The sequence below is a fragment of the Tauraco erythrolophus genome, chromosome 10, assembly GCF_009769465.1.
Source record: "Tauraco erythrolophus isolate bTauEry1 chromosome 10, bTauEry1.pri, whole genome shotgun sequence".
NCBI lineage: Eukaryota > Metazoa > Chordata > Aves > Musophagiformes > Musophagidae > Tauraco > Tauraco erythrolophus.
This window is the reverse complement of record NC_141474.1, coordinates 3,943,306-3,965,463: the sequence shown is the minus strand read 5'-3', so window position 1 is coordinate 3,965,463 and position 22,158 is coordinate 3,943,306. Positions and strand designations below refer to the sequence as shown.

At 49.5% G+C, this 22,158-nt stretch overlaps 2 protein-coding genes, 1 long non-coding RNA gene and 7 other non-coding genes across 10 annotated transcripts; 8 read left to right on the top strand and 2 right to left on the bottom strand.

Moving 5' to 3' along the window:
• Positions 1 to 530: 530 nt before the first annotated feature.
• On the bottom strand, positions 531 to 11,664 carry ZBTB37 (zinc finger and BTB domain containing 37). The gene is made up of 5 exons (XM_086617155.1): positions 11,638 to 11,664; positions 9,702 to 9,813; positions 7,312 to 8,264; positions 5,790 to 5,889; positions 531 to 2,807 (listed from the first exon to the last, which is right to left on the bottom strand). Exons 3-5 carry the CDS (start codon positions 8,232 to 8,234, stop codon positions 2,319 to 2,321), a joined length of 1,512 nt encoding a protein of 503 aa, XP_086473281.1. The 5' UTR covers positions 8,235 to 8,264; positions 9,702 to 9,813; positions 11,638 to 11,664; the 3' UTR covers positions 531 to 2,318.
• Positions 11,665 to 12,589: 925 nt separating this feature from the next.
• Positions 12,590 to 12,665, top strand: LOC147528162 (small nucleolar RNA SNORD74). Its single transcript, XR_015222387.1, has one exon. It is a non-coding gene; the product is annotated as a small nucleolar RNA SNORD74 (small nucleolar RNA).
• A 255-nt stretch (positions 12,666 to 12,920) lies between these two features.
• LOC147528155 (uncharacterized) lies at positions 12,921 to 18,626 on the top strand. The gene is made up of 11 exons (XR_015222362.1): positions 12,921 to 13,062; positions 13,598 to 13,637; positions 13,909 to 13,954; positions 14,357 to 14,388; positions 14,809 to 14,895; positions 15,516 to 15,541; positions 16,000 to 16,052; positions 17,018 to 17,069; positions 18,056 to 18,086; positions 18,280 to 18,322; positions 18,497 to 18,626. It is a non-coding gene; the product is annotated as an uncharacterized LOC147528155 (long non-coding RNA).
• On the top strand, positions 13,456 to 13,522 carry LOC147528161 (small nucleolar RNA SNORD75). The gene has a single exon (XR_015222392.1). It is a non-coding gene; the product is annotated as a small nucleolar RNA SNORD75 (small nucleolar RNA).
• Positions 13,759 to 13,840, top strand: LOC147528160 (small nucleolar RNA SNORD24). The gene has a single exon (XR_015222379.1). It is a non-coding gene; the product is annotated as a small nucleolar RNA SNORD24 (small nucleolar RNA).
• On the top strand, positions 14,192 to 14,274 carry LOC147528159 (small nucleolar RNA snR60/Z15/Z230/Z193/J17). The gene has a single exon (XR_015222388.1). It is a non-coding gene; the product is annotated as a small nucleolar RNA snR60/Z15/Z230/Z193/J17 (small nucleolar RNA).
• LOC147528158 (small nucleolar RNA snR60/Z15/Z230/Z193/J17) lies at positions 14,446 to 14,531 on the top strand. The gene has a single exon (XR_015222389.1). It is a non-coding gene; the product is annotated as a small nucleolar RNA snR60/Z15/Z230/Z193/J17 (small nucleolar RNA).
• On the top strand, positions 16,871 to 16,949 carry LOC147528157 (small nucleolar RNA SNORD79). Its single transcript, XR_015222373.1, has one exon. It is a non-coding gene; the product is annotated as a small nucleolar RNA SNORD79 (small nucleolar RNA).
• LOC147528156 (small nucleolar RNA SNORD47) lies at positions 18,137 to 18,212 on the top strand. The gene has a single exon (XR_015222384.1). It is a non-coding gene; the product is annotated as a small nucleolar RNA SNORD47 (small nucleolar RNA).
• Positions 18,627 to 19,636: 1,010 nt separating the features above from the next.
• HEBP2 (heme binding protein 2) lies at positions 19,637 to 21,503 on the bottom strand. The gene is made up of 4 exons (XM_009986193.2): positions 21,429 to 21,503; positions 20,912 to 21,047; positions 20,493 to 20,658; positions 19,637 to 19,811 (listed from the first exon to the last, which is right to left on the bottom strand). Exons 1-4 carry the CDS (start codon positions 21,501 to 21,503, stop codon positions 19,637 to 19,639), a joined length of 552 nt encoding a protein of 183 aa, XP_009984495.1.
• Between the last annotated feature and the right edge of the window lie 655 nt (positions 21,504 to 22,158).

The window sequence follows — 22,158 nt, the reverse complement described above, 5'->3', positions numbered from 1 at the left end:
TTTTGGTAACTTCAAAAGCTATGACTAAAGCAGCATACTCTGCGCATCTCCGCTCCTCCCCACACCTCGATTGCAACGAAACCTACCTTAGCCACCCTCTTATCTCTCATCTTCTGCGACTGCTCTCTGGCAACCTTACTGTTTTGGTAGAGTCCTGTTTGACCTTCGACAGGAAACCCAATGGGGCTGGTCCCTCAGGTGGCTGCTTAGAAAATCATTCACCGCGTGACGATGCACTTGACAGCAGAGGAGGAAGAAGGGACAGAAGGAAAACGAAGGTGAAACAGCAGTTTTCCTGTTTGAAATGGACAATGAAATTGTTCTTCGCAGGTGCCGGGCTCGGAACGCCTGTGAAGGTTCCTCTTTTAGGAGCACATCCCCGTTACACATGATCCTGGCACCAAGCCCTTCCCTTCCCCACCCAAAACCAAATACCATTAGAGCCACATCTGCTTTTTGAGAGAGGCACGGGAGGAACAGTGAGACCCCCTCACTTAGAAAAGAGAAAAACATACAAAGTGAGGCAAGAATACATCACCCTTCTCCAAATCCTTCCCTCTAAAGGGGCAGGAAAATGATCCCGAGTCCCAGTTTGCAGGTGGGGAGAACGAGGGCTGGAGGTGTCTCCATGTGCCCAAAGCTGCGCAGTCAGACTGCGGGACAAGCTCTGTTTTCACCCGGTAAGTCTCCTGCCCACCAGGCCCACGCTCTAACCGCCCGCCCAGCTTGCTTTGCCAAAGCAAGGCAAAGCGTATTCCTTTTTCAACGTCTCCTTGTTCCTCCCTTCACCTCAAGGACCAGAACTTCATCCATCCTTCCTTACAGAACACATTACACATCCTCAAGAGAACCCCTCCGACCGACCGTTCCTCTCCCAAGCCCCATCTGCGTGACCTGTCATTCATTTTCCCCGCTCCGTCGCGAACAACTCGGCATCGGAACCAGAGAAAACTCTTAGAGTATTGCATATTTTTTTTTAAAAGACTTCTTCAGAAGATGTCAGGATATTTGCACTTATCTACCTGTCCCATGCTCTTCCGTTTTAGGAACCACGTAAGCACGTGCAAACACCTACAAAACACAACGCAGGCATGTCTCTCCGGGTTTGCTAAACTTGCTCTAAACATCAGAGCGGCTTAGAATACAAAAGTTTTACGTCCATGCAAGGGGACAGGGTTGTGATTGCTCTAGGAACCATCCACTTTTAAGTTTCCTGAACCATTACAAGGAAATAAAAGTAGGGTTTTCTTTTCTTTTTGCATTTCATTGATAAAAAAACGTTATCAAACTAGTTTGTAGAAAGACGTTTAAAAGCAACCACCCACGATTGCTCGGCTGGGACGGTAGTATTTCAGTACACCATATTGCTGTTAGAAAAGGTCAAGTGCGTTGTCGAGGGGGGGAGCAGGGGTGAAGGACGACTTTGGTAGCCAGCCAGTCCAGAAAAAACTCTTCCCAACGCTCGGCAACACCTGAAGCACGGCAGCGCGCCGGTCAGGGCGTCGGAGTGCTCCCAACTCTCCGGATCAGCAACGGCAAAGGCCAGCCTCCTCCACAAGACCCCCTCCAACCCTTCTCCCAACGCTTCGGAGTCTAACGCAAACCTCGCAGCTGCTAAATTTCGCTTTCGGTAGCCGAAGAGCTTCCAATTTTGCTGACCTCTAAGAACACCGCCTTGTAGCCGTGCCCGCTTTCACCGAGGGGCGTCGAGGCGGCGCGCCCGGAACGGGCAAGCCAAAAGCCCTAAAATAACACCTTAAGTAAAAAGGTAAAAAGAGACACACCAAAACTAAGAGGGATAAATACGCTCGGGCAAGGCAGGCTCCACCAGGACAGTCTTTTTGTTTTTCTTTAACGTGGCAGCTACCTGGGGAAGGGAGGGAGGCGAGGGCACCTCGCCCCTGCTCTCCCCGTGAGCGGGGGCAGCAGACGCGGCGAGGAGCGGGCCAAAACGCTGTCGAGAAACGCGAGTGACTGCTCGTCCCAGCTCGCTACGGAACATTAAAAAAATGTAAAATCCTGTCGATCCCTGAATAAGAAGTTGATTGACACAGTTGTGTTGTTTTTCTCCGAGAGGAGGAGGAATAAGGGAGAAAAACTTTTAACACTCTACGTGTGTGTGTGGGTGTGTGAGAGGAAAAGAGAGAGAAAGAGAGAGAGAGAGAAGGAATTTGCGATTTTGGCAACATCTTGGGAGCTTCTTTCTGTCCAGTGGTGGCATTGCACTAATTACAGTACCAGCCTGCCAGGTTGGTGCTGACTCTTTCGAGCTGGAAACGGGAAGACGGTCCTTTCTCCCCAGACTCTGCAGCCGTGTTTCAATCTGGCCCAGTCGTGGACACAGATCCCTGTGCCGTCTCCCCCACGGCGACAGCCTCTTCCTGCGGAGGGGATTCTTCCTCCGCCTGCCCCCGAGACGTGACGGTGGTCTCGGGGGAGATGCTGTGAGGCCCTTCCAGAGGCAGACAGCCAGGGTGGTTCTTGCGAAAGTGCTGGTTGAGGATGGCCTGGAAAGGGAAGCTTTTGCCGCAGACGTGGCAATGGAAGGGCTTGTTGCCCGTGTGCTTACGGATGTGATACTCCAGCTGATCCTTGCGGGTGTACTTCTTCCCACACATGCGACAGACGAAAGGCGTGATGCCCATGTGGAGACGCATGTGCCGATCCAGGCTGCCTTTCTGGTTGAAGGATTTGGCGCAGTAGATACAAGTGAGCCGTGGGTTGTACCGGAACCAGCGCTCTGAAACCTCCTGCTCCCGGAGATACTCCACGTAACCGCTTACTCCAAGCAGGGCCGACTCCTCCCCCTGCAAAGGAAGCAACGCAGATTTAAATAACAAGCAGCCTGAAACAAATTGCTGGGAAGAAGATCAGTTCAGCCAGTAAAGCACTGGAGCACGTGCCAAACCTCGGAATCAGCAGCATTAATGTCTTCGACCTCAAGCACACATTGAAGTGCTTAACTAGAGCCTTGGGGCTGAAGACAAATGAGCAATCAATTAGAAAGCTCTGCTGCGGCGGCCCCTTCTGCCAAGTCATCCACCAGATCCGGGAAGAAAAGGCAGCCCTTGTGCCACCGATTGCATTGTGGACCAAACGTGTCGATACACGTCACTTTTTTTTAAAACTCGGGCCAGTTTGATTAAAATCCTGTATAGCACGTTCTGTTTTGCTTACTCAAGGTTCAAAAAAGAAGCCACTTGATGAGCTTGCGGTAAAATGAAGGTGGAATAAACTACAAATCAGATCTGAAACTCTTCAGGTATCACCTTACCCGGGTATTTATCCAGGTGTCATTCAGGATTCATTTTATAATGAATCACATCTGCCTTGAGGGCCATGTAACCCAGCCCAGCCCCGTGGCATTGCAGGGGAGGATCTGCAGCGCAGACAGCACGCCTGGCCCGAGTCCCACAGCACGGACCAGCTGGCTCCTCTGGATTTTCTGAAGCCAGAAAGACAAACAGCCAAGGGTAACCCTGAACCACAAGCTCGGGCCCTAGGACAGCTGCTTCTGGCTATCATACTCAGAACGAGCACAAAAAGACCGTCTCCTGAATGCCTCCGAGCTGGGGGATGCAGGATTTGCACCCCCAAGTCTTAACGCCGTTTCCTGACGGTGCCAAACGTGGAGAAGCAACCAGGGTAACAGCAGGAGGGCCTCTCCTCTGGCAGCCAGGGCTGTGCCCACGCAGGAAGCAGCGTAACTGTGCCAGGTGCCGTTGAATCCGGTTGTCCAAGCACTGGTAAGCTGCTCCGGGCTAACGGAGACACACAAAGACTTTCCACCCTACCACTGCCACTGGCAGGGATCACAGGCAGGCTATTTTTTGCATGGATACAGCAATGCCAGAAGAGTGGAAGGTGATGATACTTCCATGTGTACAAGGTAGCCTACGGTTTTACGTTTTAGGCCACCTCGCGATGGAGAAATAGCAGCAGCCTTTCTGCACGTAGAGCTAAAATTGCTCTATATGTCGTGTTTACCCTGGAGGGTTAGTCTGACCTGAAATTTTCTGGATGTATTCTGAGGACACAAAAAAAAGCTTCGGCAAAACAGGAACAAAAAGGTATCTTTTGCTTTATGGAGGTGTATTACAAAGTTAGCGGACAGCGATCGTGATTTGTTTTCCCCCTTGCTTCACCTGGTCTCGCTCAAGGGCAAAGCAGCCTGGTAACTCCTCACCTGCCTCCAGCAAAGCCATCTGAGTACGAACTGACACGTAAGTTATCTGCCAGGCACTCAAGAGTCATTCTACACAGTGCTGGGTGATACACGGGCATTGTGGCATTACGATACTGACTGTATATGAAAAAAAAAATCGAGCAAAATGATTAGGCACAGATCTTGCCACCGTGTCCCACTTTGCTGCACCCACTGTAGCCCACTGCCCTCCTGCATTTCTGCATATCTCTCCCTCCTATCCCAAAACTGTGCCCGTACCCCAAGAAAGCAGAGTTGGAGCTACTTTACGTTGCAAATTCACAGAATCATAGAATGGCACAGGCTGGAAGGGACCTTAGAGATCACCTAATCCAACCTCCCTGTCATGGGCAGGGACACCTCTCAACTAGACCAGGCTACTCAAGGCTCTGTCCAACATGGCCTTGAACACCTCCAGGGAGGGGGCATCCACAACTTCTCTGGGCAATTTATTCCAAAGTCTCACCACCCTCATACTGAAGAATTTCTTCCTAAGATCTAATCTAAATCTGTTCTTCTTCAACTTAAACCCATTTCCTCTTATCCTATCAGTGGACACTTGTAAAAAGTCCCTCCCCAGCCTTCCTGTAGGTTCCCTTCAGGTATTGGAAGGCAGCTATTAGGTCCCCCCGAAGTCTTCTCTTTTCAAGGCTGAACAATCCCAGCTCCCGCATCCTGTCCCCGTAGCAGAGATGCTCCAGCCCCTGGATCATCTTTGTGGCCCTCCTCTGAACATGCTCCAACAGATCTATGTCTCTCTTATGGTGGGGACACCAGAACTAGACGCAGTATTCGAGGTGGGGTCTCACAAGAGCAGAGTAAAGGGGGAGAATCACCTCTCTTGACCTGCTGACCATGCTTCTCTTGATACACCCCAGGACGCGGCTGGCCTTCTGGGCCACATGAGTGCACTGCCGGCTCACGTTGAGCTTCTCATCTATAAACACCCCCAAATCCTTCTCTTCAGGGCTACTCTCATCCCACTCTGTGCCCAGTTTTCTATTTTTTTTTTATTTCAGAATTTTCTAAATTCTGCTGTGGAACACGGTCCCCTGGGGACGAGACAGAGACCTCTGTACAAATCCACAGTCCTCTGACACTCCGTCCTAAAGGTTTACTGGTGCAGTGCCCGAAGGGCTTTTTGGAATGATTTTGGTACTAACATGGAAAGGTTCAGCTGTTGTCACCCCTCAGTCTTCCGCAGAAGCCAACTAACACCTCCTCCCTCGACTCAGACATTTGCTGTCAGTGTTTTAGGGATGATCCAACTCCGCGGGCAAATGAGGCTTCTCCTCAGGAGCTGGTGGCCTGCCCAGAAGGAAGGCTGATATTTAAGCTCTCAGACAACAACAGAAACTCCTCGTGTTTTCCAGGTATCTGGCCGAAATCCCCAACGACAGCCAAAATCAGTTTTAAATCATATATATCCATTCTCAGAGTGAGCAACGAAACCCTTTGCGCCAGTAAACTGTCCTCGTTTCACAAAGTCTTGCTTGCAAATACAAAATATTACACACTCTATCGCCACACAGACCCCTTCACCTTCGATGCCAACATTTACTCACAAACTTCTTGATCTGCCTACCTGGGAACTGGGCTGCTTGGGCTCATCCATCCTCCCGGGAGACTCGCTTTTTGATCTGTACCGCTCGGTCACAGCAACCATGCTGCCAGAAGGGCTAAACCTGCGGGGTGGGAGAAGAGTGTAAATGGAGTTTTTAACGGGCATCAGGTCACTGCGGTGTTTAGAACAACGTGTGAGCAACAGAGGCACCTGTATAGCATCTCCTCATCCTCACCAGCTAACACACGGGAGGCAGAACAGCGCAAGTATAAAGGAAAAACCAAGTCATACTGGTCTGTGGTTTCACTCTTAACATCTGAAAAATAAAACTGAGTCATTTGGCTTCCAGTTCAGTAACAGAGCGCTTTTCAGTCGCTATCACGAGTAAACCAGTACGGGCCCAGTGACTCCGGAACTGTGCAAGAGGAGAAGGAACCATTTCTCTACGGGCACTTCTCATCCGCCACCCTCGCCCTCCTCCCTCCTCTAAGTGTGAAACAAAAGTGATGCGGTGGACTCCAGGGAGGAAACAGTGGATCTTGAGCGCCGTGCGAAAAGAGGTGCTCGAGGCTAGCTGATCCGTGGAAAAGAGTTAAGGAACTAGGAAAGGATCGCTCTGCCAAGGGCCAGCTCAAGATCATTCCCACACGTTGATTTATTAAGCAACAAGTGACAGAATATCCACTGCTTCCAGGTAGCTATTCCCCAACGGGACCAGAAGGATTGAGCTAGAAGAGAGGCAGATGTGAAGGGAAACCCCACAAATACAAACCTCCCCCAAACCTGCCCTTTATCAGATCCGTTCTTTGGTCTGAGCTAAGGACAGGAAAACAAATGCTGGAGTGGAGGGGAAGCAGATGGATGGAGAATCAAAACGCACCAGATTTCACCACCTATTTTCAGGAAAGGCTTTCTGCTCTTTCGTATAAATCAAAACAGCGGAGGCCGACGGGTTCCCTACATCAACTGCTTCAGAAGATGTAAACCCATGACCCACCTGGACCACGTCCAGGTCCACCGGGACCCCATGTCCTGGACCACCGGGAAGAAAATTTCCTCTTGACCTACAGCTGGTGACCGGCTTGTTTCTCGGACAGAACCACCCCCGGATTTTCAGGCCAGAAGGCAGCATTGCAACGGCACTTTGCGTAACGCATATTGTACGTGACCTCATTAATTCCAGTGCTGAGCACGGTATCAACTGGGACTGAGCTGCAGTATCTTCTTGAGACAAAAACCCCACCTCACCTACACACCAAGAGGTAGAGATTCCAACCTCCGCAGCTCTAAGTGCTAATAATCCGCTTCCCAAGCCAGTCTGTACCTGGAGATCCTGATCTGATCACTACCCAGCCAAAATGCTATAACCCAAACTGGATACACTTCCTAACACCGAGGAAAAAACTTCCTTCGGCGCTTACCCTTACGCTGGCCACAGGAAATAGGAGGGGGAAACGTTTCAAAGCGACCAACCCAGCCGAATGAAAATCTCCACAACCTCCTCTTACAGCCAAGGTCAGTAACTGGGATGAGGAAAACTCACCTGTCGATCTCGCTGCTGGTTGGCCTGACCACTTTGGCCCCGGAGGACCCTAACGCGTAAGCCTCTTGGCCCATCGATCCGTGGCCCGTGGTGTCGATCACCATAGCGGTGACCTCCTCGGCGCTGCTCCCGTCTTCTCCCGAGGGCTGGTGCTCTGCCCCAAGCCACTCCTCCAGGTTCTCCGTTTTAATGCGTACTCCTCCCAGCAGCCGTACGTCATCGTCGTTCCGTCCCCCGCGGTCTCCCATTCCTGTCTCAACGTACCACTGTCCCGCTCTGTTAATCCGTAGGATGGGCTCCCTGCTTTCCACGTCTGAGCTCTGCTCAATTATCTGGGGACTGGTGGACTCCTCGGGCGGGCTGAGCTCCCGAATGTCCAGCACCGTGCTCACCTGGCCCAGGCGACTCCCCTTCGGGGTGTTGTGGCGCGGGCTCAGGGAACGGTTTAGGTTTGGCGTCACCCGGTGAGACTCCGGTGGCCTCTCCTGATGCTTTGTCCTCGTCTGGCTCAATTCCGCTTCCACCTCTGCCACGTTAATTTTGAAATGAATTCCCTCAAGGATCTGCGTGCATTTGTCTATGATGTGCTGCATCTGCAAGAAACTGGCGGCCGTTAGGTAGCTGATGATGTCAGCCAGCTGCAGGCATATCCTACCGGTGTAACAAAAGGAAAGGAGCTGCTCGAAAACAGAAGGGTTCTTGATGACAGAAATGGAAACGGTGCTCATTTCGTTCAAGGACATGTGGTCACGGAAGTAGGGCGAGCTGGCAGCCAGCACCACCTTGTGAGCGCGGAAAGCTTGCCCCTGGACGTTGACCACGATGTCGCACAGGCGGCCCTGCATGCGCAACTGGTTCAGGTGGCTCAGCACAGAGTTACTGAAGTCAGGAATCTCCAGCTGAATGTTCCCACTCTTCTCCATGGCTGTCTCAGTTGCAGGTGCACGGCCTTACTGGAAAGGGGGGAAATGCCATCGTTAACAGAGCGAGTCTATCGTTTGCATTTAGAACATTTTTCACCTACTTTTTCACCCAGTTTGAAATACTGGGGGTTTTTGGAGAAGTCTCTCGCCTTTTAATCTACAAGCGCCTCGCAGCAGTCCTCTGCTCTTTATGTGCTGCACACCACCTCTCACAAGAGTTGTGTTAAACCAGTCCCTGATAGATGCCCATTCCCTGTGGCTTCAGTGCTTGAAACGTTTCGTTCCATCAGCCTCAAGAACAGCACATTTGCATTGTAAAAAGAACATTAAAAATGGTTCAGGTACTAAAAATAGGCAGCTGATTGCATAACGGATTAAAATACTTAGCACTTGTACCTTCTAAGCACTTTGAAAAGGCAAAGTAATATTGCTATCCCTCCTTTGTAGAACAGGAATCAGGAAGGAGATACTGGGACCTCAGTCCTCCTCGGAGGCTTTTCAAAGGCTGACCAGCACGCATTTGACCTCGAGGCATCGTGAAAATCAAGGTATTCACCATACCTGGCATTTCCGACACAAGGCAGAAAACATACCACAGGCCAGTGAAAGAAAAAGATCGGAATCCAGTTCTAAACACCAGCTTATCCCACCATCCCCTGGGCACAAGTGACTCCCTGGCAAAAGGAGCCGACGTTTGGGTGGTTTGAGATACTGCACACGGCAAAACAGAACTTAGGAACAATGGGGATTAACCGACGAGCTCTCCTAGTTTCCCTTCCAGAATCCATTTTTCTATAATCATCACACTGGATTTTGGCAAAGTTTGAAAAGGAGCCCTGACCATATATGGTAAAAATGTGGCACGCTCCAAAATTAGATGTAAACCCACCCAAAAAGAAAAGAAAAAAAAAAAAAAAAAAGGGAAGTAAATCAGTTCATTAAAGACCACTTGTGGCATGAACAGCTTCCGGGCTGGACGGCATCTGAAGTGCTGATTAAGCAGAGTGCTGCAGATATCTAAACAATTCCAGGCAGGCTGGGAATACCGAGGCTCATAGTGCCTACTCCGTGAAATCTCGGAATCGAAGGGACCAGCACGCAGCAAAGCATGTGTGTCTTTGAAGGAAATTTGGTATTTTGGGTGGGGTTTTTTTTTTCAATTTATGAAGGCTGCAGGATAGCACCCATCCGGTTGCCAAAGCAGACTTGGTGCAAACATGGCAAAAACATGTTCCTAAACCTGACGCTGCAGGACAGCCTGTCCATCTCGCGGAGCCGTGCGGAGAGATCACTAAGTAGCCGGACACGGCTGCGTGTCCCTGGGGAAGGTGAGATCAGGGGTGCACAAAACTTCACAAAGCGCAGCGTGACAGCGCCACATCTGCCCTTTCCCCTGTCCTTAGATGAAAGCAATAAAACCCGCAAAAATCCAGGAACTACAGTGGAATAGGAAATCCAGCGTCTTACCTGTGACGTGAAGAGTGACATGCAGAGGGGAGGAAACGGGGGCGGTATCTTCTTGTTTTCCTTTTTTCTTCTGATGTAGTAAGAAGGTCTGAAAACTTTTTGCCCCCTTCCCCTTTAGAAGGAAAAAAAAAAAAAAAGAAAAAAAAGAAAGAAAAAAAAGGTAGCACTGAGGAACTGGGTTCTCCTGGGCACCACGGAGAACATGGAGCTTTTGTCATTCTTTGTTTTGCTGGAGGACACAGCAGCAGGATTAGCTAACGTCCCACCCCAAACCACAAAGAAACTCGGAATGTTATCAGATTGATCTTTCCTCGCTGTCTGTTCAGCGTTTGTGTGGTACAGATGGTCACGAAAACGGAAAATGGAAGTGCAAATAACCTGAATAAGTCGTTTCCTCCCCTACGGGGCTGGCATCTCTGGCACTAACCCTGCAGCATCTAGGCACTTAAACCCTCAGGAACACTCACACAGCCGAAATCACGCCAAGTATGCACAAAGGTAACCTCATCATCTTCCCAAACCACCAGTTTCTGCAGCGATAAACCCCACAGCACTCTCCTAAGGGAGGCGAGCGAAGGCCAGGCGGGCAGGTGCCCTCTGCCCGGGCAGCCAGCGCCCGGGGGGTCAGCTGGGGACGTACCGAAAGAGAAGGGGGAAAAAAACCCAAAAATAAAATCCGATGCTAACTGCTGAGCGCGGCTGTGTACAGCCCCGCTCAGAAATCAGCCGCTCCCAGGGGAGCCCGAAAAACTATTTAGGAACTTGTGCTCCAAAGGCAGGGAAAAATCCGCCCGCCGCTGACGGCAGGAGAAAAAGAGCCACGTAGCTCCGTGGCCTCGGAACCAAGGAAGCGGCATGTTACGGCACGCTCCGGGGACAGCCTCGGCCAGAGGCTGGCAAGGGGGAATCCACCGTTTTGGTTCCAGCCGCCCTTGTCCCAAGATGATTTCTGTCCTTCTGGACAAGGAGTCTATCGTGAGCTCATGCATTTCAGCCGGTGGCACAACGAGGTCTCGACTTCCATCCTTCGCGGTGCCGGACTGCGGGTCCGCCAGCTCATCCTTCACCTGCAGGATGAGCGGGATCTCTCTGCAGAGAACATCCTGAGACGTGTCGATCTTTAACACAATTTAAAAGACTCGGACTGACTTGTCTCAGGAAACGCCTTCCGCTCCGAGAGGCGAGTGCAGCTACCGAAATCCAGCAGGAATTCCCCATCCATCAGCTGGGACAGACCCTCTGCTGCTTACTCTGAGCACGGCCTTCGTGTCCGGCGGAGGGGGAACCGCACCGCCCCGGTAACTGGGGCTGGGATTCACCACGACTGGCCACCTCGGCTACTTTCCGAGTACGACGGGCCCTTAGCGAAGACAAACCCAGCACTAATTCTGAACTGGGAGGAGAGATGCCGCTTTTCCCACCCTCCCCGCCTCAGCCAAACGAGCACATTTAACAGCTTGGGGTTTGTTTTCGTGGTTTTTTTTTTTTCCCCCGCTAAACCGCTCACAAGTGACGACTCCGGGCCTGCGCGAGCTGATGGCGGTTAATTTTTAGCCCTGACAGCTGCGGAGAGGCGCCCGGAGACCCGGCCCCGGGGGTGCGCGGAGGCGGCGGCCCGAAATGCCCCCTCCGCTCCCGCCGAGGGCTGAACCGACCCCGCACCCTGCCGCCCGCGGGGCTGACAGCGCACCGCTCGCCCTCCGGGGGACGGGGCAAGCCCGTCGGAGGCCGCGGATCCGCGGAGCGGCCCCGGTGGCCCCCGCCGGGGGGAAGGAGGGGCGGCGGCGGGGCGCGGCCGCGCTCCCCGGCCCCCTGCGCCGGCCCCCGCGGGCGTGACAGCGCCTCACGGGCGGGGCGGGCCCGCGCCTCCCCCCGCCCCACCCCGCCCCGCCCCGCCCCGCCGCGCCCGCCGGGCCCGCGCCGCGCCGGTCCCTACCTGGCGGGGGTGGGAAGGGCCCCGCCGCACCGTCCCGGAAGCGAAACCCGCCGAGTCGGGCCGCGCCCCGGAAGAAAATTCCCGCCCGGGAGGCCGCGGCGCGCATCGCGCCACGCCACGCCCCGCCGCCGCGCCACGCCCCCCGCGCGCGCCACGCCACGCCACGCCCCCCCCCGCGCGCGCGCGCGCGCGGCGGCGAGTGGGGCGGGGCTGCGCGCCCCTTGCCGCGCCGCCGTCACGTGACTGGCGCCGGGGCTATATAAAGGCGCGCAGGGAGCGGAGAGGTCTTTTCGGCCTGCGGCGAGTGGCGCTTGAGGTGGCCTCGCCGGTGAGCGGGGAAGGGGGGGCGTTACCGCCCCGGTGTGGCCCCGCGCCGCTGCGGGGGGCGATGCGGAAGCGCCGCGGGTGGGGGCTGGTTGCCGGTGTGCGCTAGCGCGGGAGGATGGAGGTGGATTGTCCCGCCCGGGCCCGCTCCGCGGCCTAGGCCGTGCGGCGGCCTGCGGGGAGTCCGTCTGGCGGCGGCGCGGAACGGGAGTGGGGGGGGGGAGCGGGCGGCAGAGACCCCGCCGGGGGGTTGTGGGGGAGACAGGGTCCCGTGGAGCCCCCACGGGTGCTCTGGAAGGCCCCGCGGAGACGGCGGGCCTGTGGAGCCTCAGTCTTGAGGCCCGTCAACCCGCGGCGGTGCGGTGGCGTGGGGAGAAGCGGGGTCCTGTCTGGAAGGCCTTGTCCCGTGGGAAATGCTCCTGGAAGATGGCGAGGTTCCCGCTCCTCTGTAAAGGAGCAGTGGGAAGCGGATGGCGGGCTGGGGAGAGCGCTCGGTGTGGGGAAGGCGGAGGCTGTCCCCTGCGGAAAGGTCTGTCGGTAAAGGAGGAGACGGCCTTACCTGTATCCAGGTGTTAAAATTGAAGAGCTCGTGCTGATAAAGGAGCTTGATAGCTCCCTCGGGCTTCCATGTGCCTGCGCGTGATGAAAACTGTTGGTAGGGACATCTGAGAGGGTGATGAATGCCAACATATCTGAGCGGCGCATGGAATAGCGGGTGGCAGTGTGTCTGGCATGGCCGAAGCACCGCGCCATCTGTTCTGGGCAGCCGGATGGATTCAGCGGCTGCAGGACTGACCTGGTGCTTGTGCACGGGAGTTAAAGCTGTAGGAAATAAAGCTCAGTGTCTCTGTCCTGCCTAGAAGTATGGACTAGCAATTATTTTTGTGGCTTTGTCTCTAAAAAGAGCAGAAGTGTACGTTTTTGTCAGGGGAGAGCTTTATGGTGAGGCTCAGAGTGGTGTTTTGCATTTTATTTGTGTTTTTCAGGAGGGAACACGTGAACATCTTCATACTCAGGAGAGGAAAAACTAACGGATGTGCCCTTGTTTTCAGTTCAGGATGCATTGGCTACGCTCTTGGCTCTCTCACGGCTTCGAAACAGGTGCGTGCTGCTTCTGAAATACCAAGATTAAATTGAGAGTTGATATGTAGGTACACTTGGAGCAACTAGCCTGGAGTACTCTTGGGTCTCAGGAAACTGCAGGACCAGTGTTTGTAATCCAGTAATCGTCTGTGGTGTCTCTGCAGGCAGTCCCCATTCTTTTGGGAAAAGTCACCTGTTTCTTTGTACTGGAAGGTGGATGTGAGGCTCCTGTTGCCTCTGACCCACTGGTCCAGCCTCTAACCATGCCCCTGTAGAATCCCAGCTGCCTTTTTCCTTCGTTACTGCCATTTCACTGTCCACAGCAATAAATAGTATGTCGTTTGGGGAAGAGGGCATGATGCATGTTTCAAAAAGAGCCTGTGACTGCCAGTGTTGCTCACTAAATCAGAAAGCCTGTGATGGTTTCGGTGGAAGAGTAGTGGACAGAAGTGGTTTCTGAAAACTCCGCGCTGAGGCTTTTCTCTGCTTGCTGCCAGAGGTACTCCCCCTAGTTAGTCCTACAGGCATCTGAAACCTGTTGTATCTCTTCCAGATCTGCCTATGAATATGGAGACTTGATGCTGCTTTGCAAGGTAAGAAATGCTTCCTGAAAATTCAGCATAAAATGGTGCTTAGTTTTTGTCTAGACAGCACCTTTTGTCCTCGTAACATCAGTAGGCAGGCTTTGTTCCCTGAGCTGAGTGTTCCTTCTCGTGCCACCATGATGACACTTATTTGCTACTCTTGACAAAAAGAGTGATGAGCACTTTTACCACCATAACTTTCCTCTGAGGCACAGCAACTGAGAATTCCCCTGGATGTTTTGACTTCGGAACATACCGTTGATAAGCTTTTTTCTTCCAGGGTTTGAACTGGGTGCTCGGAAGACTTGAGGAAGCAGCATCACCTGGTGAGAAGTGTGTGGTCTGTGTAGGGGTTTCTTCCATGGAGCTGCTGAAACACTGCAGCAGAAAGGGTGGGGTGTCTAAAAGGGAAGTGCTTTGGGATTGATTTCCACTAACACACAGAAACAGTTGGTGCTTGCTGGTTTTCAAACACTCTGGAATATTTGGTGTGTTTTATTTGAAGAACTTCAATTTTTTAAAGCTGTCCCAAGACATGATTGCTTGGTACTATTACTCCAAAGCAGATACAATGATGATGGCATAGTTCAGCAGAATATCCTGTGAAGAATCAAGTTTTGTCTTTCGCTCCTATCTGATGTATCTGGCTCTTGTGATCTCTTGCTCAGAAGTGTAGGCTTGGCCCTGAAGGCTGAAGGAATCTGATTTTTTTTTCCCTTTTGTTGCAGGCACTGGGAGATGAAGCTGTAACCTGTGCAAGGTAGATATTGTATTGCCTGCATCTGTAAAAAATAATTTCTATCCCCGATGTGCGAAAAGGCTGCATGTGATGACGGCATAGTTCAGCAGATGACCTGTGGTGATCACACTGTTACCATCTTTCGCTCCTATCTGATGCAGCCTCGTGTACCTTGGGCTTAATTCAGGCAATTACACAGGCAATTCATGTGGAAAGCTGAGGGTGAAACGCTGTTTTCTTCTGCTCAATGGGTGTGTTTTGAAAATTTATCTCAGAAGCTTGGTAAATGGGCTAAAGGTAAAAAATACAGTAGGACAAATAGAAGGATAGAGTAGGCTAAATTAAGCACAAATACAGCAGAATAAACTTGCTGTTTCAATAACAAAATCTGGATTGATCTTGTGTTAGTGCTCCAAGTTGAAGTGTTGTGTTGCCTTGCAGGCTGCCCTAGGCAGAGGATACCTGTGCCTCCAGTGTGAGAAGCTGTTTCACCTGTTGCTGATGTTGACAAGGCCTTCCTAATGGAAGGTAATTGAAAAACATTTTTTAGATGGATGCTGTGCCGTATTTGAGCTTGGGAGTTTGCTTTTGGACACGAGGGTTTGCAAATCTGTTTTGTTTCTGAAAAATTTTCTGCATGGAAATCAGAAGCAAAGATACTAGTACCCTAAGTGTGTGTTCAGATCCCCTGTGCTTCACAATAAAAGCATTAAGTAATTGTTCTGTCCTCTTAAAAGGTTCCTAGAACGTATCTGTTGAGCCTAAACGGAGAACGTGGAAGCACTATGAGTTTAGTATCTGAAATGGTTTATTTTTTTGGTGGTTTAGGCCAACTTACATATTGACAGAAAGTTCCTGTCACTGAACTCTGCAATTTAGAGGTTTGTTCCTTTCTGCAATTCCAGCAGTCTCCGGAGTTGAGGAATTAATACCTCGAGGGTGTTGGAGAGTGCTGGGAGATGGCTTTAGGCCCCCCCTGTGGAAGAGGACTGGGAGTGTTGCAACATACTGTAGATGATGTTGAATCAGGTCTCTGATCCCGATGAGGATAAAACTTGACTAAACACTGATACAGTATTTCACTGGAACTGTTCTTAATGCTAAAACTTTCTGCTGGACCCTGTCTAATAGCAACTCTTCCTTTGCAGGCTTCCCAAGTGTTTCTCATTGTGATGTAAGTACTTGTTTTATTTAAGTTTGCAAATATTAGTATTAAAAAAGCTTAGAAGTGTTTAACTGCATGTAAGTGGGGGGGAAGGTGCAAGGGGGAAGTGTTGGCTACTGCTTGCCTCTTAGCCAAAACAGAAGGATGCTGAAGGGGAGAACTGCTGGATAAGGCCTGGCCTTGTCAGGCTGGTTTGTTCTAAACTCTTTGTGTGCCTGTGGGCTCATGAAGCTGCTGTGACAGCACTGTTCGTGTATTTGCCCTCTTCCCCATAGCAGCCTTAGCCTACAGCAGATAGCTGCCCCGTGACTGACCATGTGGGCTGCCTGTGTGATGAGATGTGACTACCTTGACTTCAATCATGGAGGTCTGCAATTAGCTCTATCTGACTGCAGGCACCTGACTAGATGGCACCCTCGTGTGCTCGCTTGCTTTGTGTGCTGTCCTGATGCTTTGCTTTGTTGCAGGGCCAGAGCAGTGGTGCTGCGAAGCGATGCAGTTGGTAGTGCTACCAGCAGAAGTAAGTTGCCAGCAAATGCATATGACAGGTTGGAATCGTGTGGTAGGGGATGGGGAAGTTACTGGGATGCTGGCTGCTAATTACAGTGTAGCTGCAGTGTTAAGCAGAAGGTTCCTTGAGGATTTTCTTGCCTCTACCAGTAGATCACAGGTTACCAGCAGCCTGCAGGGTTCACTTAAGGTGCTAGGGACTGAATCTCATACTTTGTGACCAAAGACAGTGATAAGATGCAGTGATTGGAACAATAAGGGACTGACGAGTTTCTGGAAGTCTTAATGAGGCTCTGAAGTAACATCAGCATGGATCTGACATTTCACATTCTTACCTGTGTCTCCTAGATTGGAGAACGGGAGGACTACTGCATACTTCGTGACAGATGCTTCTAACTTGGTAAGCTACTTCTCAGTTGCCATAAGATTTTATTCTTTTTACCACTTGAAAATGTTAACTGCTTTCTGTAACTGAAAAGAAATAATAATCGACCAGTTGAAATAATGTAACTGCTCTGATGGACTACTTGAGTTTCCAGTTGGCCAGAAAGAATGTGTCATAACCTGGCAGTGCAGAGCTTATGCTGACCAAAGCCAGTGCAATTATTTGCCATTAGCTTTTTGCTGGTTAGATTTAGTGGGCTTTTGCAGGGAGTAGCACTGGTCTTCAGCAGTTGAGGTCATGTGATAATTTGTCTTGCTGGCCAGCTTAGAGCTTTTACATGATGTGAATGAAGATGTGCTCAGGGGTAAGTTCTGAAATGCTGAGGGCAGGTCCTCCTCTAAGGAGGAGCAAAAGTAACAAACCATCAAGCTTCTCTAAGCATGTACTGTTTGTGATGATTAATTCTAAGCAATGGGAATCTCTCTGAAAGAGACTGAGGAGAGCTCTTGTGCTGAAACAGTACCTACATTCAAACTGACTCTTGAAGTGCTGCCAAGGAGAGTGTGTTAATAAAATTTTGCTTGTTACAGGGTGAAGCTTGTGGGGAGTTTGTGTGAGAAACAAGACTAACTTATGTCAGAGGTAAGTGTAGAGTAGATGGAGTTTGATAATTACCAGAATGTTGTCTTTGTGCTAAATGCCTGGAGAGTGATGCCTGAAATTAGTCCTATAATAGATGTGACTTGTCTTCCTTTATTGTATTCTGATTCTCTCATCTGGCTCCTGTGGGAATAAACATGAGGTGCTTAAAGCAAGAATGCGTTTCTATGTAGTTACGAGTGTGACTTGAAAAGGAAGGGGTCCTTCTGAGCAGATATCCTGACAATTCCTGGACTGTAGTCAGTGGTAAACTTACATAGTATGAACAGGAGATGTGGCCTCAGTGACTCTAGAAACTGGGTTTTCATTTCTGGATGTGTTCACACAGAGGAAATAGTAAAGGAGGTGAATCAGGGGAGAACGTTTATCCAATACGGTGTTGATAATAGCGTACAGCAGAAGGCACAGAAACAAACAACTATGATAACTCTGGCTGTTCTTTGAGCTGACACTGTAATACTGCAGTTGTCAGTTAAAAAAAGAAAAACAAAGCACAAGCCCTGTATGCTGTAGCTGTCACTACTCAGTAATTTTTGCCAGGCTTGGTTATGTTAGCTGTACACAAATTTAGGATTGAGTTCTAGGTGATTGCTGTACAAACTTGTTTCCTCCAGCAGTCCGATTCTCACTTCTAAGGATACTTTTTCAAGATGATTTCCGTGGGACTTGTGTTTTAGGTATCAAAGCTCATTGAATACAGCTTTGGGGAGAGACAGTATCACAAAGCAAATAGTAGCTTTGTACTTTTCTCTGATGTCTTCCAATGTTAGTGATTCTGTATTGCCAGTTCAGTTAGGACTTGGAAGCTTTGTGTATCCTACTTGCAAACTGAAGTTCTTGTCAGTGGCCAGCTGAAATGCAGCCTCTTTGTAGATAAAATGAGTTTGGTGAATAGGATTTCATAAATGAATAATGAAACTTGCATGCAGTGGTATCTGTTATTCTGAAACAACTTCTCTCTTTCTCAGGAAAGGACTGCGCTGTCTGTGACCTTGTTGGGTAAGACCACACAGCGGATGAATTCTGTTAAACTTCTGGGGAAAATCTGTGGCCACTGATGAGATTTGATTCTGCCAAATGAATTACTGTGATATTACAATTTCCGTTCCACTTTTCTCTGAGGTTACAAAGCTGCTGTGGAGTGTTTAGCAGTCGTGCTACTGCGTATGTTAATTGTGTTTTCTTGCTTTAGGTGAGGAGGCAACTTTGAAATTACCGTATGAAGAACCAAGAAGGTGAGTGTAGCTGTAGTAATAATGAAATTTATTTGCTGGAACAAATGATGATAACCTTAGCCTGAACTCTCTCTCTGAACAGAGATGAAAATCTAAGGTCTGACTTGTTCTCAGCAAGCTGCTTGTGCTGGTTTGGTGCCTTACCCATGATGGTTCTTATGTCTGTCTTAATAGGTGGAAGATTGCAGAATGATGGGTTACACTTGCATGAACAGCATTAAAAAAGCCAAGTTTGTTTTTTTTTTTACCACTGGTAGTGTTTGCCTGGTACTGATTGGAACCAATAAAAATTTTGTAAACTCTACCCATTGTTGTGAACTGCTTTCTGACTTGAACAGCTTGCTGTAAAACAGCTCAAGGCTACTTTATAAAAGCTTCAAAAGCTTGTTTTAGAACAGGGACTGAACTAGTTCAAATGCTAGTCCTGCAAGTGTCTTAAGTGTCAGATACTGCTGGTGTTCAGACTGCAGTTGATCTGAGCGATATCAACATTCAGACAAAGTTAACTGTAGTAATTAGTGGTTTGTAGGTGAAAGATAAACACTACTACTTACGTGTTTGCTCCTAAAATTGCAGACTACTGTGAAGTCTGGTATTACATGTTCAGATGCAGATGATGTGCACAGAATAAACACACAGCTTGGACACTGTTAACCCTTTTCCACTGGACTCAGTCTATCTGGTCACTGGTGTTAGTCTGGAGCAAGACAGTATCCAGCTTCCATGAGGAAGAAAGAGTGGAGTGGAGAGGTGGGGGATTTTGATAATGCTGATTTAAAAAAATGTTACTGCTTATGAGGCACTAGGGCCTGCTAAGGTGTTGCTGTGCTCACCAAAACTGGTTAATGGTAGGTTTCTTCTCTGAAAAAATAATTTAATTTCTCCCATCATTCTGTTGTCTCAGGAGTAATACCAGTATGGGAAAACTAGCTCTTTGAAAAACCCCGTTCTCCATAACACTTAAGCTACTGCTGTAGCACTTCTAATGAGTAGTGAAACTAGACATCCAGACTTCTCTGCAGGAATATTCTCAGATTGTTAGTGTTCCCTGGAACCTTTCAGTAAGAGTAATTGGTTTATTATATCTGCCTCTCACTCCAGGTGGTACAATATGCTTCAATTTAAATTACATCTCGTAGAAAAAGCTGAAATCCTTTTAGGTAGAATAGTATTTCATCCTAGAGAAAAAGAGTTAGACATGATCCTGTGTCCATGTGCAAATTAAATCTCTTCTGCACTAAAGCAAAAGCCATTAATAGGGTCTGTTTTCATCTGGAGCTGATTAGTAGCCTCTTAATATTCCCCCTCACGATATTACTTTTTAAAATACCACACTTCATTGTGCCTGTTAAAGAGCTTGAAGGGACTGTCGTAGCCTGCAGTATAGAAGAATTCTTCATGGAATGGTTGGCCTCTGTTTCTTAAGATTCTGGCCAAGGCTTCAGCTTCCTCAGCATATTTCTCTGGGGAGGCAAATCCACCGAAGGACCTGATAGAAATAAAAAGTTGTGTGTTTTTTTTTTTTAAGAGTTCAGGCATTTTCACTGAAGGAAACTTCAGGTTTGCAAAGCATGCAGTGTTTGAGTGCTTCAGTTTGTAGTTCCTAGCTTAAACTATGCAGAGCTAGCTGTCAGTTGGCATATGGGTATGCTATTTTAAAAGATAGGATTAAAAAAAAAAGCCAAGCAAACAAAAAAAACCAAAACAAAACAACAAAGTCCAAAGTTGCTTGCAGTTCTGAGTTAGCTGACACAGATTGTTGCCTGTGGCTTTAATACCTGTGGAGAGGGCAAGTGTAGCTCTGGGTGCTTTTCCTGAGCTAGTGAGTTGCCCTGCAGGTTTTGTGGGAGTTAGAACTGAAAATAAAGGGGGCTGGAAGAGTGACTTAGATGTTCTGTAGCACAGCACGTATGCAAGAGAAGAGGGTTCTGTAGGCTGTGTTTCTACAGAACCCACTCAATGTTCAGGTCTGCTGAAAGATGAACGTGTCAAAACATCATTTCTCTTTTAGTAAGACATACAAGCATAAGAAAGATTTCCAAATGCTTGGGTTTTGCCAGTCAAGGCTCTGAACAGCAGTATATATCCACAGTTAAAAATCATCTGTAAGAAAGAATAGTCTAGACTCTTGACAGATGAAGCCCCTATCAGCTGTGCTGGTGCTTCTTACCGGACAAAGATAGCTGCTGCCTTCCGCTCTTCAATAAACACATCTGAGTCAGTGGGCTGTGGTGGCGAGTCCTGATGTTCAAGCGGCACGAAGAAAGAGATCTTGAAGTCTGTGCAGCCAGATTTTATCAGGCACGTCACTGGCACAGTCATATCGATCTTCATTTCTAGAGGAGAGGGGGAAAAAAAATTGTCTAAGCTGCAAGCAAAGGCAGTGCCTGGGTGCTGCTGGAAAGGGTGATGCAGGCTTATCCTAAAAGCAGGTACCAAAGCAGCCTCTGGTCGAATGGCCTAATGGAGTCACGAGGGTGTGAGACCAGGAAAGGGAACCTGCTGTGTCCTGCAGCTCATCTGCTGTTTTACACCATCAGCTTCACCTCCTGTTTGTGCTTCTTACAGTTCAAAACCAGCGTTTTGTACCTTTCTCATTCTTCCCTTGGATGTAGTGGAAGAGTTTCCAGAAGCCCTGGCGCATTGCCTCCTTCTGGGTCTCTCCCCTAATGACCGTGCTGACCCACTTTGCCGTCTCGTACTGGCGCAGTTCATAGTCCTTTGCCTGAAAGGTAGCAAAAGTCACGTTAACCATGAGGCGAATGTTAAAGGTGACAAATTAATAGCTACTTTTTCTGAATCAGCATGAAAATATTGTTGCAATGCGAGAACACTGGGCAGCCTCTTTGCTGCAGACTCTAGGCACGGCCCCAAGATCAAGCTGTTTGATGCCTCTCTTGGAAAGCCATGCTGCTCTGCCTTGGACTGAGCTCCTCAGAGCTCGTAAGTAGGTGTTCCTCTCGCCCTTCACAATTAGGTGTGAGCACAGTCTATAGTAACACTTCCCAGCTCCTCCATGCTCATCAGGCTGAGAATCCCACATCCACCTGGGCTCTGCAGCACCCTGACTGCCGAGAGCTCTGTTCCCCTGGCTTTTAGCAGTTACCATTGTCTCTGCTGAGCTCCACCGAGGGGACTGCAGGTCCAGGGACAGAAACGTCTGCTTGAAGGATTTGATCATCTTGCCGGAGCTGAAAGGCAGATACAAGTCATTGGCCTCTCTACAGTCAGTGCAGCATAAATGGGGCAGAAGGAAGCAGTAGGGCTTTTTGCCCTAACATCTGTGAGTTTTGCCTCAGCCTCTGGTCTCTAGCCTTTCAGGAACACTTGCTACGCTGAGAAGCGGCTGGAAAAGTTCAGGCAAGAGACTGGTGCTCTCTAAAATGCAATTGCCCCTGAAACTGTGGAAGGCCCGGATTCTACTGCTTATCCCCGATGATTCAGCAAGGGCTGAAATCCTTTAATCCCTTGAAGGAACCAACAGAGAACAGAGACCAAGAAGCTACCTCTAGGCTGACATGGGAGTGGTCATCCTCCCAGATAAGCTGCCTTTGCTTCTCTGAAGTGAAGGTGTTTCCTGCCTGCAAAAGAAGGCTGACGTTCTGCAAGTGGCAGTTGTGTGGAAATCCATAATTAAAAAGGATTTGAGGAGTTCAGCTGCTTTGCTCTTGGATGAAAAGGTATTGGTGTTGATGGGTACTCTGTTTTTGACTGTGAACTGAACTTTATTGGGCCTTTTAATAGCTGATGCCTTTCTTGAAACACCTTTAGCCCCAGAGTCTGTGAACAGATGAGATTGTCTGGGTTTATGAATGCGTGGCTGCTTTCCTAGGTAG